A 16,107-nucleotide genomic window follows, 5' to 3' on the forward strand; every position below is an offset into this window, starting at 1 on the left:
TCTTGCTTAGCTGTCTTAGCAGAGGATTCTCCCTTCAGCATCCCCCAGCCCTTCTCAATATCCTGTTGCCAGACCTGCCAATCTCTCATGTTTCGAAGGAAGGCAAATCTGTAAGAACGTGTGGCCCAACAGCAGATTGCACTTAGAAGATTGTGTCTTGTTGGGCTGCTGAATTTGTCTCGTTTTAACTTCCCACTGCTGAATGTTGTTATGCCTTTGCGGCACGTTTGGGAAAGCTCTTGCTGGCGTAAGAGCCAGACTGGATCTTACATAGTGGCAGCTGATCTGAAGTAGCTGCAATTAGTTTTATAAATACACGTTAATTATATGTCCGTGTATATTTTTTGTGGCCTATGGTATTCCAGATGATAAAGTAGGTGACCTAGTCAACTGGTTTGCTCTTAAAAGTCTGGGAATCTCTGTTTGTGGCCCTCCACAAAGATAGGCAGCAGAGCTGCTAAAATATCTTTTTCAGACAAGGAGCTGTTGCAGAACTGAGACATAGAATCAGTGATGTATCTGAATACTAATAACCCTTTATAATAAGCAAAAATGAATAATTAGTGCAGCTTGATTTGCCCAAAGTCTTTGTGGTTTTGAATGCTCTTGTTATCTCAAAATAATACGTGGCTTTGTAATGCCATCCTAAAATAATTATCTTGTGTGAGTTCTGGATAGTAAAACTGACAATGTACTAATCAGGTGTACTACCCCTAACTAACTCTAATAGATGAAACAATTGACTTTAAATACGGAATGCAGTGATTGCAAGGTCCCCACGTCCACAGAAACTAATGAGGTGCTCCAAAGCCTACTGAACAAAGCATGAGCTGCTGGAGTGGTGCTGAAGTGTATCAGTTCCATGTCATTTTGAGAGATATTAAGCAGGAATGTCTCAGAATTTGTGTGCCTCAACTTTCTGCCAACTGAATGATGATTCCAGTCATTTGGAGTCCTTGAAGCTTCTACCAGTGGCTATTAGAGTCTGTTTAACAGTTGTTGCCTCTCTTGTTTTCCAGATTATTCAGGACAGAATATTTAAGCACATATCACGTAACAGCTTAATATGGAACAAACATCCTGGAGGGTTATTTGTACTGCCACAGTATTCTTCATATCTGGGAGATTTTCCTTACTACTATGCTAATCTCGGTGAGTGAACTCTTCCTACACTGCAGTGGTATTTGGAATATCGTTGATTCTTGAATAGGATGTGCCAGGTGACTTACCATTCATTTCTAGTTAATGATTTCTGTTTCCGTTCCCTGCTCACTGCAGACTGGAACGTCTCTGACTCATCAACATGCATCTTGTGCCTCTCGCTTGCAAATATTATTCCTAAAAAAATCGGGTCCCTTCATACTTTTCAGTTGCCAGTAATTAATGCCTCAGTTACTGACCCATTCGTGGCCCAAGGGGACATAAGAGGGATAGTTTTTTTTGCTTACTTTGTTTATTTGTGCTTGGCAAATTGGAAAAGTGGTAATTTACCCATGACACTTATAATTGGAGTGCATAGTTGGTATGGATTTATTCTCCACATTGCGTGTCCTCTCATGGATTCCAGTAGAAGGAATGAATAGGAGTTAGGTCTGGGGCTTTTTCTGAAACAGATTCAGTGAGGAATTCTGTGGGGGAATGTGACTGCAGTCTGAAGTGATCCTGCTTATGAGACTGCTTCCACTTTTGGCTCAGGCTGTGCCATCCCACTTATGTGGTTCTGTGCTGCCCACCTGCTAAAAATTCACAGTTACCATAAAGATAACTGATAAAGAAGGAGAAGGAGGTTTCTGTGGGAATTTTAATGAAAAGTGACTATGACCCCACACAGATGAATGTAGTTAAGACTGAGAGCAGTTTTGAAGGGCAGAAGCCAGTACGACCTGTTATTTCAGGCAGGAAAGTAAAGCACAGCAAGACAAAAATATCAGAATTGAAAAGCAAGGATGTAAACAGACTTATCAGCTCAGGAGGTAACTGAAGATGCACGTGGATGGGATTGATCCAGAAAGAGCAAAAGCCTTACAGGGGCTGTAATAGAACTGAGGAAACAGAACATAGTTCTGGAAATGTATCTGTAGGAAGTATCCAGAGCCAGGCAGCAAAACTAGGCAGCGAGTGTCAAAAAAGAAAATACCCAGTTGAGCAAACTGGGTATTACCTGTGGGGCAAACTGGAGGAAGGAAAGATCACAGCACATCTGTGGAAATAACAAGAGGAGGCAGTAATTGCATTGGAGTCAGCTGTTTCAGAAGAGGTGGGAGGTAAAGTGAAGTGTCATCTCTGATCCATGACTTAAAGAGATGACCTAAAAGATTTGGAAGGTTTGCATTAAGCATGGGTTGTTTTACCATCTCCAAGTCCTTTAATCTCTACTAAATAGGGCAATTTTGTCTTTACTGAATGCATATCTGTTTGCTTCAGGTCTGAAGCCTCTCCCCACATTCACTGCCGTTATCCATGCAGTAACTCCTCTGGTTTCCCAATCTCAGCCTGTGCTGAAACTCCTGGTTGCTGTAGCCAAGTCCCAGTACTGTGCACAGGTAAGCAGCACTGTTTGACTGTCAGTTACACTGGAGACAGAACTAGTGTCCCAGGAGCATAGAGCCTATTGATTTCAGGTCTTCTCAGTCTACTTCCAAACCCTTGTTTCTGTTCTCATGTTTCCTTTTTCTGAGATGTCTAGTGTCTGTGACCTGCATGCATGGGAAACAAAAGTTCTGAGTATAATGTGGTTGGAACAGAGACACTAATGAAACCCCTTTGTTTCAGGAGACAGGTAGAACAATGACTGCACTTTGAAGATCGGGTTTTTGTATGCTGCAAACTGCAAAAGGATGTCTGTGTCTCAAGAGTCTCTGCATGATTACCTTTCCTGCTACTGTGGCTCTTAGTGCAGTGCCAAGATTCTGGCTTCCCTTAAAGAAACCTCAGGGAGTTCAGTGGGAGCACCCTCTTGCAGTGGAGAATCACAAGTATTTTAACCAAAGTAAAACAGTGACATCTATGTGACCTGGATTAAACTGAGACTTCCTGAGTCTTGTTCAGATTGTATTTACTTAAGAGGATGTATATAGTCAGGATGAATAAAATTACTGCAGGAAGTGTTGTTTTTATACAGATTTGTATGGTTCTTGTTAGTCTGGACATTCAAAGTCTGGAGATCTGAGTCTGTACAGCTTGGACTGCATTGCAACAAACAGTATCTGATCGTGGTCCAATATTCTCTTTCAGATTATTGTTTTATGGAATTGTGATAAACCCCTCCCAGCCAAACACCGCTGGCCTGCCACTTCTGTGCCTGTCATAGTCATTGAAGGAGAGAGCAAGGTAAGTGGACAGAAGTATCATAAAAGATTGCATATTTTCTCTGAGGGGACCCTCATTTGTTTTTCCAACTGCTTTGATGAAAGCTTTGTAGTTCCCAACTATGTGACAGTCCGTTTCCTTGGCCCCTTGTGTCAGCTTGGTCACAGAGTCATATTTCATGCACATGGCCCATGCTCTCAGAAATCCTCAGCATGGCAATCAGTGCCAGCAACCTGAGATTCACAGGTGGGGCCCTATTTTGAAATGTGGTCCTGAGAGTGGGTGGTTCTGACCTTGTCTTCGGAGATTTCTGCCTCCCTGCAGGTGCATGGAAGCGGTGATGCAGCTGGATTCACTGGGTTTTAGCAGTCAGAGGCAAGGCTTGGTGATCAGCTACAGACTCAAAAACAGAGGAAGAGATGAGAGTGAATAGTGCTAACCCGCCTTAGAAAGTACCTTCTTTCATGGCCCTGTAGGATAGTTCTGTCAGCGCAGGGATCCCACTATGAAATAAAGGAAGGGAAAAGAGTCGCTTTCTTGGAAATAAAACCACTGTGTCATCTCCTGCTGTGCAACAGACTTGTTTGCTTGCAATTCCACAAAGCTGAATCAGACAGCACCTAAAGGAGAAAAGAGGCTTCTTTTAAATATCCACACTGAAGTGGATGATTCCTCTCCAGAGTCAGGCCTGAGAGAAGCAGGGCTGCTTCTGTGGGCTCCTGGGCTCTGACTGACGCACGTGTGCTGGTCCCCTCTGCCACCTTAACATCTGGCTCTCAAGCTCTGTGTTTGCAAACAGAACTTTCAGCTGCTTTGGCTGTACAATCCTATTGAGATTTCATAGTCCTATCTTTAGTCTTTTGCCCCAGTCACCTTGAGAAGGGGAGAGCAAGGGCCCTGCAAAGTTTTCATCTAATGGCTTGTGCCTTTAAGCTAACCATATATATGTATCAGGAGAGTTGCTCCAGGACTGAGAAAGGCTGTAGTGATTTCTCAGCCTTTGGAACGCTGCACATTTTTTCGTCCTTTCTGGAAGGCTCACAGAGGTGAGATAGAAGAGGAAACCTCTGACCGATTCCTCTGCATTTGTAGAAATTGGCCCGGGCACTGTTTAGATTACAAATGAGTCTCCTGAGTACACAAAGGTGTGTTTATAGTGGACAGTCTCATCTCTGTAATATCCCAACGTACGCCAATGGCTCCTCTTGCAGAAAAGCTGCTTGTTTGGACAAAGTGTGCAGCGCCAGAGCTGTCCAGTTCAAAGGTTGTACAAAGGAGCTGGTTTTTTTCATCTTCAGACTTAACTGAAGTGTACTGGCAGGCACAGTCACTACGTGCAGGGGATCACTGCGGTCTGCCTTTACCTAACCTGCATTCCCATCCTTGAAATCAAGATGTATTATCACAGTCGTTTTACAACAGGGAATTTTAACTACCTAAAAAAAACATCTGGGTAATTCTGACTGTTTTCTGTGGTCTATAAATGAATAGGGTGAGGACCTTGGTCTTCTGCTTCCACATAAGCAAAGCAAAAACTACCAACACCTGCCAGCTCACCTCTCCCTCACAGCCATGGCCTCCCTGGAGTGAGGACCATCACAGCAGTGAAGAGATGCTCTTCAAACAGACACTGTGAACCTCCTGAACATGGAGGCAGAGCTCTCTCTGATTTGAGGCATAGATTTAGGGTCTTGCTTCTGAACAGGCTGCAAGGGACACAGAACTGGCTGTGTCCATAGTGATCTACATGAAAAACTCCTATGTCCTTGTTTCCAGAAAGTGATCTCCCCTAAGCAGGCCTGCTTTTTGTAGTGATTTCTTGGCATAATAAGCTTGAAAGGAAGTCTATTATCTACCCAGGCTATTTTTCTTAGCAAATGAGGGAAACAAATAGCGTCGTGTCCTTATTACCACTCATCAGTTCTCAGAAGGTGCTAATTAGTCTTGTAAAGAAACCGTATGGATTCTCATCTCTTGCTGTTATCTTTTTTATTTCACTTTCCCATCCATTTCCTGTTGCTGTGAGAACTATCCTGCCATACTTTAAAAGAAAACATGGATTTCATACATTTATAGCTTAAAAATGTGACTTTTAGAAATGCTACACTGACAGCATAATTCTTGCTGCAAACGAAGCCCAACAGATTATCACGTTCCTTAGTATACTCTCCTTTTTGGATAGATTGCATTGCATCTCATGGCAGCAGCTCCCTATTGATGCAGCCTGGAGATACAGCTGTGCCACTTACAGGGGTAGAGTCCTGGCAGCATAATTTCCTCCACACACAACCTGTACTTCTTGGCTTCCTAGCTGTAACTTTATGAGTGCTATAGAATTTTTGTCAGCACTTTGTTGGCTCTAAGCCTCACATCCCATGGGAGGGCAGAGGTACAGTCCTAGCTTCCAGGGAAGCTCTGGTACATCTAATTCTCAGTGTGGACCATGACAGTTTGTCACATAAGGAAGGCAGCCTACTCGAAAGAAAGAGATCTGTACAGAAATTACTCCTCAACTAGAGGGTGTAAACTGACTGCTGGGGTGACAAAAATGACAGTCTTTCCCTCATGAGCTGAGTTGTCCTTTCTGTCAGACAGACATGCAATGTGCCTCAGATGAAAGGCCATAGGAGTGAGGAATGAAATGGAGTATTTCCCAGGGAAATTAGTCCTTTAAGTGATTTTTTTTCTTCTCTTTACCTGTCTTGGATACCCACAGGTTATGAGCAGTCGCTTCCTACCCTACGACAACATAGTGACAGATGCAGTGCTAAGCCTGGATGAGGACACCGTGCTTTCGACCACTGAGGTAAGGGCCTCTGACATCTGGAGAATCTGCCTTGCTCCTTGGCCGATCCTGAGCACAGCAGATAGGCTCTTCTCTTGCCAGTGGCCAAATGTTAAGAGGTTTCCTGTGATACTCCTCAGATTTTCTGTTTTTCACTTGTTTCAGAAACCCTGCCACTGACTGCCATCAGAAGAGCTTTTCACCTCGGTTAATTGGCTCGTCATTAGCATATGGTTCTTCCGTTCTTTATTATTTTAGTAACATAGCTGCGGGCGGGTGTAGGCAGCCAAGAGCAGTCGACTTTAATACTCTGTTCTCACTTTTCTGATTAGGGTAGGTTTTTTTCCCCCCTGTGCTACCAGTAGGATGTAGGTGGGGAAAGAAGGGGTGTCATCAGCAGTGGATTGCTGTTGCTCCAAAAGAGAGCGTTGCCATCTAATACAGCATTTGCTGGGGACTGTTTTCTTGCTGACTGTTGTGTCTTCCCTTAAAGCTGGAGATCTTTGCTAGTTGAGGTGTTGGAGTGTTTGTGCTAAGAGGAAGATAGCGCTAAGAAAGAAAAATACTGTAGAAAAGCAATTTTTACAACTGGGATGAGTATTGATTTCTGGAACCTCTTCCTGAGAACCACAGGGGAAACCGATGACAGTTTATATAGAGTGCAATATTTGGGAAATACATTATTAATGACGGCCAGGGAATAGCTTGAAAAAATTGATTTTCTTTTGTTTTCCCTTTTTTTTTCCCCTCATGTCCGTCGTTATTCCGTTCTCCTCATTTCACCTTTATAAATAGTGCTTCCTTTGTCGGTGATGTGGACTTTTCACTGATATAATTGCTGCTAGTGAGGAAATGCCTAACGTTAGCCACCAGTCACTGCTGTTACCTGAAGATGTCACTGAATTTGTTCTAAGTGGATGAGATTGCAATTGTTCTCCCCAGTATGGTTTTCTTGTGCCGTGGTTAAGCTGCTTCAGAAGGAGCTGTGGTAGCCCTCTTCTGCTTTTCAAATGGCATTGAACCTATGTGATAGCAAGGTTACATCCTGGTTGCTCCTGCAAAATGAGGAAGAGTACAGCTGCTCCCAAGTCATTTATGTGCAAAGCTGTGCACAGCTGACAAATCCTAAACACCAAAATGAAAAAATAAGACCTTTGTCCTGGTGCTGGAGATCCTAAGCAGCTTTTTGTTCAGGATGAAGGGAGCTGTCTCAGCTGCTCCTGGTCAAACCTGCCACGGTTCATTGTACTGAAGTGGTAGGTACAACAGTCCAACCTGTGGATTGCAGGAGGATTTGGGACTTCATTTTTTTGGCTAGTATTTATCATCATTCTTACTTTGTAGTCATTTGGGCTTCTGGAGTGCATGTGAAACAAAGTGTTTCTCATTTGACTTGGCCGTATTTTACAGTGAATATTTTGAAATGCAAATATTTGTTGTTGTGTGAAATAACGTATGCGTTTTTGGGGGGATTCTTCCCTCCTATAAGCACGGTACTGCATGTTTGCATGGTAGGTTTTGGCTCTGAGCCTCCTGCCCCTGTGCTTTTGGTGGCTCTCTGAGAAGAACTGGGCTCTTTGTACTCTTTCACTTCTCATCATGTAGCTTACACAAAGAAACAGCCTGTTTGAAACACTGACATGAAGCGTGTGGTATGAAACTTCCCTCAGAACTGGCTGCTCATGGGTGGTCATTGTGGCAAAGCTTCAGGGACCAGAAGAAGCAATTGGTCAAACAAGATCGCATTCCTGCTGGGAGGAGCAGTTGCCAGATGCATCTTCTGCCCTGTCCAGGTCTTGTGGAGTAACAGTTTCCCCTTAGCAGCAGAGCAGCCTGTGGTTGCCCTCTTGAGAAGAGCTCTGTCATGTGCACAGGGGGATGTTTGTGTGGGAAGTAATTAGAAATCAGCATGAGTTAGGAATGATGCAGGGATTTAAGAGACTGGCAGCCGGATTGGCTTTTCCTGCTGATCAGCTGAGTATCAGTGCGGCAAAATTACACAGGATAAGGACAGGTTTGGGTTTGTTTTTTTGTGTTAGGATGGTTGGTTTAGTGGGTACACAGGCAGGTACTTGAATATGTGAGTGAAGACACCGAGCACTGCTGCTTTTTTATTTAAGTTTGCGATTCTCAAACGTCTTGAAAGAAAACAGATGTCAGGCTTTATAGGACAGAGCCTTTACAGGGAAAAAGACCTTTAGCACTTTCATGTGGTACTGATTTGGTTGAGATCAGAACTATCAAAATGATAACTGGCTTGTGCACATTGTCTTTCTAGTTGGCCTCAGATTCCTTGAAACAACTTGAAAGAAAGTACCCAGTCCTTAGTTGTGCTCCAGTACATGTGTGACTCTTCTGTTTCACGAAGTGCTTGTAAATGAGGGAAGTCTGACAATAATCACACAAAATGTGACTGTTCTCATTGCAGCTATTCTTTGTCTAACCTCTACCCCCTTGATTTGGCTGTGTTCTTGAAAGGTTTTCCAAGCATTTTTGAGCAAGGTTTTAAGTCCCTCTGGAACAGAGGGAACTATGCAATGCAGAAACAAGTCTCTCTTTCACTTGGTTTTGAATAAGACAATTAGAATTGCCTTTATCTGTTAAAATTTTAATCTATCTGGAGCTCCAAGCTGAAGTGACAGGACTGACAACCAACTTGAACATGAGAAAAAATTTTCCATATGTGTTTTTACCAAGTGCCTTTCAAATGAAATGCTGTTGAGCCTTCTGCAAACTACCCCGACCATCCCTTTTCTCTTACAGCTGGTATTTGTTTGGTGGGATTCCAGGGCAGCAATCCCGTATCAACCTTTCAGTTGTCTAATATTTGAATTACTAAGGTAGTTTCAGTGAGATAAATAAATAAATGAAAGAAACTCTATGTCAGCATTTAATATCTTCTTGTGATTTATACAGTAAAATCTGTTTCTTAAAGCACAGACTCCTAAAGCCACTTAACTACCGTGGAATCTATCTCTGCTTTTATTAAGCTATTTTTTTAACCCTTGTGGTCATACATACAATCTTAAAGGTACCACCTCTAAGTGCCTTAAAGGCTCAAAACAGGTGGAAAAAAATAAAAGAAATCCACATTGATTGCTTGTTTTAATCTCACCAAGCCACCCCTATAATTTAAGGTATTTGATTCCTGATTTTCCAATGTGACAGTGTTGTTGATGAGAAAATGTTGCCTGTGCAATCCACCTTTCATCAGACTGAACAGGTGAAAGTCAGGAGGCACCAAATCCTGACTATATGCTGGGTGTGGTAGGGTGTGATCATTTCAGGGACTCACATGGCACTAACTTTATGACATTCCAACTTTGTCACCATTGTTTCCAATGCATTGAAGCCAGTATTCAGCCCTGTACACAGTTCCCTGGTTGTAATCTGCCAGTTCATGTGGAGGAGCCAATCAAGACACATTTTGTCCAGAATGTGGCTTGTCTTTCACATCAGTGTTCTGAATTTCACCACACACCACCTCACTGTGCTGACATCCACCTTCTGATATTCATAAGTATTCAGCAAGTGTTGACGAATATCAGTGGGTGCCATTTTTTCTACATGGAGGAATTCAGTTCCACACCTTTGTTTCATATGCACTTCTGTATCAAACACCGTTTTCATAGAATAGCCAAGGTCTGAAAAGGCCTCCAAGATCATCCAGTCCTACTGTCCACCTACCACCAGTATTTCCCACTAAACCATGTCCAGTAGTACAACATCTAAATATTTCTTGAACAGTTCCAGGGTCGGTGACTCAACCACCATCCTGGGCAGCTTATTTCAGTGCCTAAACAGAGTTTTGAAGAAGAAATTTTTCCTAATGTTGAATCTGACAGTTCATATTCCTGTCATTTTGTCAGACTGCCCCTCTGCTGCCATCTGCAGCATGACAACAATAGGGAATGGAATATTGGATTGCAAGGTTCAGACTCTACCACCATACCACCAATATCCACCTCCAGCTTCATGGGCCAACAACATAAGATGGGAGGCATTACTTTTGGAGCAGTGCTCGTATAAATGCACGCACCTACACCAGTTCTTTCTGTAACTTGAAAAGGTTTCATATGTAAAGGGCAAGCTTGAAAATGTTAATGCAATGCTGTGATGCTCTAGACTCCCCTTAATAGAAACCATTAGAATGTGCATAATTATAGGGCAAAATGTCAAGCAGTCAGTTTAATTTACTGATGAATACATAGAATTAATGTTTTGCAACAGTTCCAAGATTTTGAATTATGAATTAGTGGCAAGGTAATATTTTGTTTTGTTGACATTTATTGAAACAGTTTTGGTGTTGATTTGGCCTATGTCTTTGTCTGCAGGTGGATTTTGCCTTTACAGTTTGGCAGAGTTTTCCAGAGAGGATTGTGGGGTACCCTGCTCGCAGTCACTTCTGGGACAACACTAAGGAGAGGTGGGGCTATACCTCCAAGTGGACTAATGACTATTCCATGGTATTGACAGGAGCTGCTATTTACCACAAGTAAGAACCCAAAGCATCAGCTGTTGTCCTTGCGTATGAAACAAAGCGGTAGTGGGGAATGAAAGGCATTCTTCCGGGGAGGGGAAAAAATGGGAAGATAATAAATGGGTCTACTTTTTATGGGGTAATAATTTAAGTTCTCAGTTTAGCTCTGGGGATCTGGTAATCATTATTGCGCTTGTTGGGTCTCTTTGAAGTCACTTGTATTTTGAGGCGGTCGGACTGCTCTTTTTAACATCAGGAATTACGCACTTCAAAGAGTTCCCAAATTCATTAAGCTGCTCGACTGAATGGCCTGTAGCATAGCAGAAAGGAGTTTACTTCCAGACCAGCACTGGATATGTGTTGGCTGACAGCTGCAGTCTGCAAAGTCTTCTGGCTACTCTAAAAAACAGTGCAGTGAACATGCCATAGGCCAGTATATTGCAGCATATTGGAGGAAAACCCTGTTAGAACTTCCGCAGACCAAAGGCATCTCTAGATGCTAGGAAAAAGTCAACATGTTCTTCAGTACCTATTCCAAATCCCAGCAGAGGAGAAGACTGACCATAGGGAATGACATGAGGTCCAAAGAATAATTTGAACAGTGAGGACAGTAGAAGGCTGATATAATGAAGTTTTCTGTGACTGAGCAGTTTTGAAAAGAAAGGTGGGGGATAAATTCATCAGTATTGGCTACTACAGTATAGCAATAGGAGTGCTCTTTGTCCTTCTTCTTGATACATAGGTCTGCATTATTTCTTTTAACCCATTCTTCTTTAAAAAGCTGTATCTTTTGTTCCTCAATTAATGCAGTTTACAGTTCTGGTGTGGGTAGGTGAGGTACTAACCAGTTCTCCCTTCCTGTTAGAGGACTGAAGAACAGACTGAAGAACAGATCTGGTGTATGCAGAGCAGAGGACAAAATTTCTGCTTCAGTTGGAATTCATAATCCCTGAAAGCCCAGTGGCTTCTCTTAATAACCCTACTGTTACTTTTTAGATATTATCACTACCTGTACACTCATTACCTGCCTGCCAGCCTAAAGAATATGGTGGACCAACTGGCCAATTGTGAGGACATTCTAATGAACTTTTTGGTGTCGGCTGTGACAAAATTGCCTCCAATCAAAGTAACACAGAAAAAACAGTATAAAGAGACCATGATGGGACAGGTATGTATCCATAGCATATTTTAGCTGTTGGGATGTATTAATAATTTAACATTTTGAATTCCACATTAGACTTACAGAACGAATAACATTATGGCTATTTCTTGCAGTTTTTAGCTTGGCAGAGCTGTAAGAAGACTATAGATTTTCTTAGTATAATGAAAGAAAATCCAGAAGTACTGGCAGGCTCACCTGATTCATAATTTCTTACACTATGTTGCTCATAGAGATCCCAAACAGTAACAAGTCCTAAATAATCTCCTATCTGCACTGCCACCATGTCTATTATCAATACTTCCAGGTTTGCTATGGGGAGGAGGGGTCAGGAAGAATGAAGAGGCTTTCTTTTTCCCTTCACATTTTCTCCTATTAGCATTGCTGTATCTTTGGCAGGAGAGTGGCCATGCCACTTTGTAGAATCCATTATCTGTGTGCCACTGCACAGCAATGTTCTTTGGCTGTTTGGCAAGGGCTGAACAATCATTTTTCTTTTTTAAGTGTGGGTAGCTTGAATCATCCATGAACTATAACTCTCTCCTAAAGACAAGTTGTTCGTGCAGCTTTGGGAAATGTAATGGACTATGTTCATAATTCCTTGAAAGACAAATAAAAAATTAACATAAACTCAGTGTTGTGACAGAGATTAATAGTCATATGGAAATTCATTGCTAATGACCAAAATGTCTGCTATAATCCTCTAGCAACAAGCTTTAGCTTGCCTTTAGTGACTCTGGATAATCAAGAGTCCGTAATCGATGCACATAATAAGCTACCTCTTGTGCTGAACCGGACAGGCCTTGGATAAAGATTAAGTCTGATACAACAATCCTTTGGCGGTTCTCTGACTTTATCAGTTTCTTCACATTTTAATTAACAAACTTTGAGCTTATGAATTTTTATTTATTTTTAACGTGTAGTAGAAACGTAAGTGCTGTAGAGATGCATGAGAAGTGACACAAAACAAAAAGGAGCAGTTTCACAGCATTTATAGCCTCCCTTAAATAATAGCTCTATTGTTTTCATACACGTAGTCTAAGATAGAGAACAATAGTTGCATTCAAGCTGCTAGGTCATGTTTTCTCAGAGATGCTGAGTTTCCATAGACTTTCATTGGAATTATAGCTGTCCCCAACTTTGGAAAATTAGTGCATAGAATTGTACATATATGCAATCTGTGGTCTTTTTCTCACATCAGAGTTTATCGTGATATCATGTGGAACTTCCATTTATTTTCTCTGTCTATAAAACAGTACTGTCTTCCACACTGGTCTGAACGGGTGAGCTTTGTGGAAGCACTCTGTTTTTCCCTGCTGGACATTTGCAAACAAGTAATGTTAGGCATGTATGGACTTCAATTGACCTTAGTTATGATCCACGTGAAATACATATCAATTTCTACAGGTCTTTTTTTCCTTTCCTCTTCTCCTTCCTTTCCTCTCCTGTTCCCTTTCCCTTTCTCACTTAACCTTTCCTCCCCCTTTTCCTCTCCTCTCCTCTCCTCTCCTCTCCTCTCCTCTCCTCTCCTCTCCTCTCCTCTCCTCTCCTCTCCTCTCCTCTCCTCTCCTCTCCTCTCCTCTCCTCTCCTCTCCTCTCCTCTCCTCTCCTCTCCTCTCCTCTCCTCTCCTCTCCTCTCCTCTCCTCTCCTCTCCTCTCCTCTCCTCTCCTCTCCTCTCCTCTCCTCTCCTCTCCTCTCCTCTCCTCTCCTCTCCTCTCCTCTCCTCTCCTCTCCTCTCCTCTCCTCTCCTCTCCTCTCCTCTCCTCTCCTCTCCTCTCCTCTCCTCTCCTCTCCTCTCCTCTCCTCTCCTCTCCTCTCCCCTCCCCTCCCCTCCCCTCCCCTCCCCTCCCCTCCCCTCCCCTCCCCTCCCCTCCCCTCCCCTCCCCTCCCCTCCCCTCCCCTCCCCTCCCCTCCCCTCCCCTCCCCTCCCCTCCCCTCCCCTCCCCTCCCCTCCCCTCCCCTCCCCTCCCCTCCCCTCCCCTCCCCTCCCCTCCCCTCCCCTCCCCTCCCCTCCCCTCCCCTCCCCTCCCCTCCCCTCCCCTCCCCTCCCCTCCCCTCCCCTCCCCTCCCCTCCCCTCCCCTCCCCTCCCCTCCCCTCCCCTCCCCTCCTCTCCTCTCCCCTCCTCTCCTCTCCTCTCCTCTCCTCTCCTCTCCTCTCCTCTCCTCTCCTTTCCTCTCTCTGTGATTTTTAATGCCTTGCTCTCTCCCAAAACATAGTGAGATGGGGTGAGGCAGTGTGCTGGCAGGAGATGGGAGGCCTGCCGAGGAGTGTCACCTCGGTAGCAGGAGAGCTACCAAGCCCTTTTGCAGCTGCATGATGCTGTGTCTCCCTGGCTGAGGCGCCCACCCTCTGCTGCCATTTTGTTGTCTCCCAGCCTCTGTTTAACTTCTGCTCCTCTCCACACAGACATCCCGGGCCTCACGCTGGGCCGACCCCGACCACTTCGCCCAACGGCAGAGCTGCATGAACACTTTTGCCAGCTGGTTTGGCTATATGCCGCTGATCCACTCTCAGATGAGGCTCGACCCTGTCCTCTTTAAAGACCAGGTCTCCATCCTGAGGAAGAAATACCGAGACATTGAACGACTCTGAGGAGCGCTGCCCAGGGGGCCGAGCTGCCCCAGCCCCACATGGCCGCCGGCACATGGAGCCGGACTGTGCCGAGCCCGGCCACACTCGGACATGGCGAGCGGCACCCTGCGGTGCGCGGCTCCGGACTGCTTCCTGCCCGGCAGGCCTGTCGCTCATGACTAGGTTGTGTACAGTTTCATTATGGAACATTAAATAATTATTTTTGAAATGATTGCTATGCAGGTTTAAACTTTTTTAATGATAAAAAAAAAAACAAAAACAAAAAAAAAAAACACCTATTAAAAACAGAGTTCTTTCTTTAATCAAAATTGTGTTGGTTGTGAATATTTCAAAGCTGCCATTTCTTCCTTTCATGCGTTTGATTGTCATAGCAATTTACATTCATTTTCCCCTGCAACGTTAAATGCTTGAATCTCACAGGGAGAAAATGCAGCAGGTTCAGAAACAAATTGAGCACAAGCAGGACAGAAATGAAGTATTATGTTTCTCCTTAGCTGCTGATTTTTGTAATATTTCTTTTCTTCGTTTTCCACAAGCTGGTTGTGGCCACTATGGGAGACCTCCTTTGGATGGGTGGAAAACCAGAGAGCCTGCAGTGTGTGTCGTTCCTGCTGGCTGAGGCCTGGCTTTGGGCAGGGAGAGGAGCAGCCATGCCAGGAGCAGCATGGCAGCAAGGCCTTCATGCACACAAGAGCACCAAGTTGCTCGCAGCAAGGCCTTGTCCCACGGCCGAAGCAGCCACTGAGTCTCCAGAAATAGCTCCGTTTGGAGGGCAGAAGGGCTGTTGGTGCAAAAAGGGAGCATGTTAGTTCTTGCAGTGCAGGAATTCAGCCTGTAACAAAGTGTTTTATATGGAATCAAACCGTGGGCTTCTCGCTCTCTCTTCTTTTTTGTTGTTGTTGTTGTTTTCTTCTTTCATTTTTTGGAAGTGCAAATAGTTGGAGAAATTCCCTCCTGGATTTCTGCACCTGAAGTGAAACGTGTTGTCAGAGATCAGTGCTGGCAGCAGCAGGTTGTCTCGGGCTTGCATGAGGCAGGGTAACTTGGGCCGAAGCCTGCCTTGGGAGTACCGGCATAGCTCACTCTCCAATGTGGTTTTATCATTTCCGATGGAAGCATTTTTTAAGTTGGAATATCTCAATTGTTTACTTTTCTGTAACTCTTTGCTTGTTTATGTGTTTTCTCAAGTGAAGAGTGAAAACAAAGGGTCAGGAATGTGCTGTGATGGTTTGCTAAAACAACAAGCACTTTAAAAACATTTCACAGTCTCGCATCTCTCTGAGGTGGATTGGAGTGTTCTGTAGTGATAACCACCCCAAGAGCAAAAGCATATAGTGAGGGTGCCCAGCAAGGACCAGCAAGCCTTTCTATACCTCATTCCTCAGCATCAGGCTGTTGTATAGCAGGGATGAAGAGTAGATGGAGAATGTCTTTACACTACAGATGGTTAGGCACTGGAACAAGTGGCCCAGAGATGTAGCATACGTCCCATTCCTGGGGACATACAAGGTCAGGCTGGACAGGGCCCTGAGCAGCCTGCTCTAGCTGTAGGTGTCCCTGTTCACTGCAGGGCAGTTGGACTAGATGGCCTTTTAGGGTCCCTTCCAAATGAAATGATTCTAGGTTTCTGTGATATAATTAGAAGGAGTACACCAAGGTTAACATTTCGTTTAGGCTCAAACACTGATATATTGCACAGCTTTAAGCAACCTCCTTAACCAAGACATGCACAGGTCCTCATTTGTCAGAGTAATAGCTACTAGTATTAGAGGGGATGCCA

At 44.0% G+C, this 16,107-nt stretch overlaps 1 protein-coding gene across 1 annotated transcript in view; it reads left to right on the top strand.

The window, feature by feature from the left end:
* The window catches only part of EXT1 (exostosin glycosyltransferase 1), a 149,838-nt gene extending 135,203 nt beyond the window's left edge, over positions 1 to 14,635 (top strand). The window contains exons 5-11 of the mRNA XM_015856181.3: positions 1,020 to 1,152; positions 2,425 to 2,543; positions 3,235 to 3,330; positions 6,026 to 6,115; positions 10,429 to 10,589; positions 11,571 to 11,742; positions 14,142 to 14,635. Of these exons, the coding sequence (XP_015711667.2) occupies positions 1,020 to 1,152; positions 2,425 to 2,543; positions 3,235 to 3,330; positions 6,026 to 6,115; positions 10,429 to 10,589; positions 11,571 to 11,742; positions 14,142 to 14,327 (957 nt within the window). The 3' untranslated portion in view covers positions 14,328 to 14,635. The remainder of the gene's footprint in view (positions 1 to 1,019; positions 1,153 to 2,424; positions 2,544 to 3,234; positions 3,331 to 6,025; positions 6,116 to 10,428; positions 10,590 to 11,570; positions 11,743 to 14,141) is intronic.
* Positions 14,636 to 16,107: the final 1,472 nt, after the last annotated feature.

This window comes from Coturnix japonica, chromosome 2, assembly GCF_054131305.1.
Source record: "Coturnix japonica strain WE chromosome 2, WE-NBRP24, whole genome shotgun sequence".
Lineage (NCBI taxonomy): Eukaryota > Metazoa > Chordata > Aves > Galliformes > Phasianidae > Coturnix > Coturnix japonica.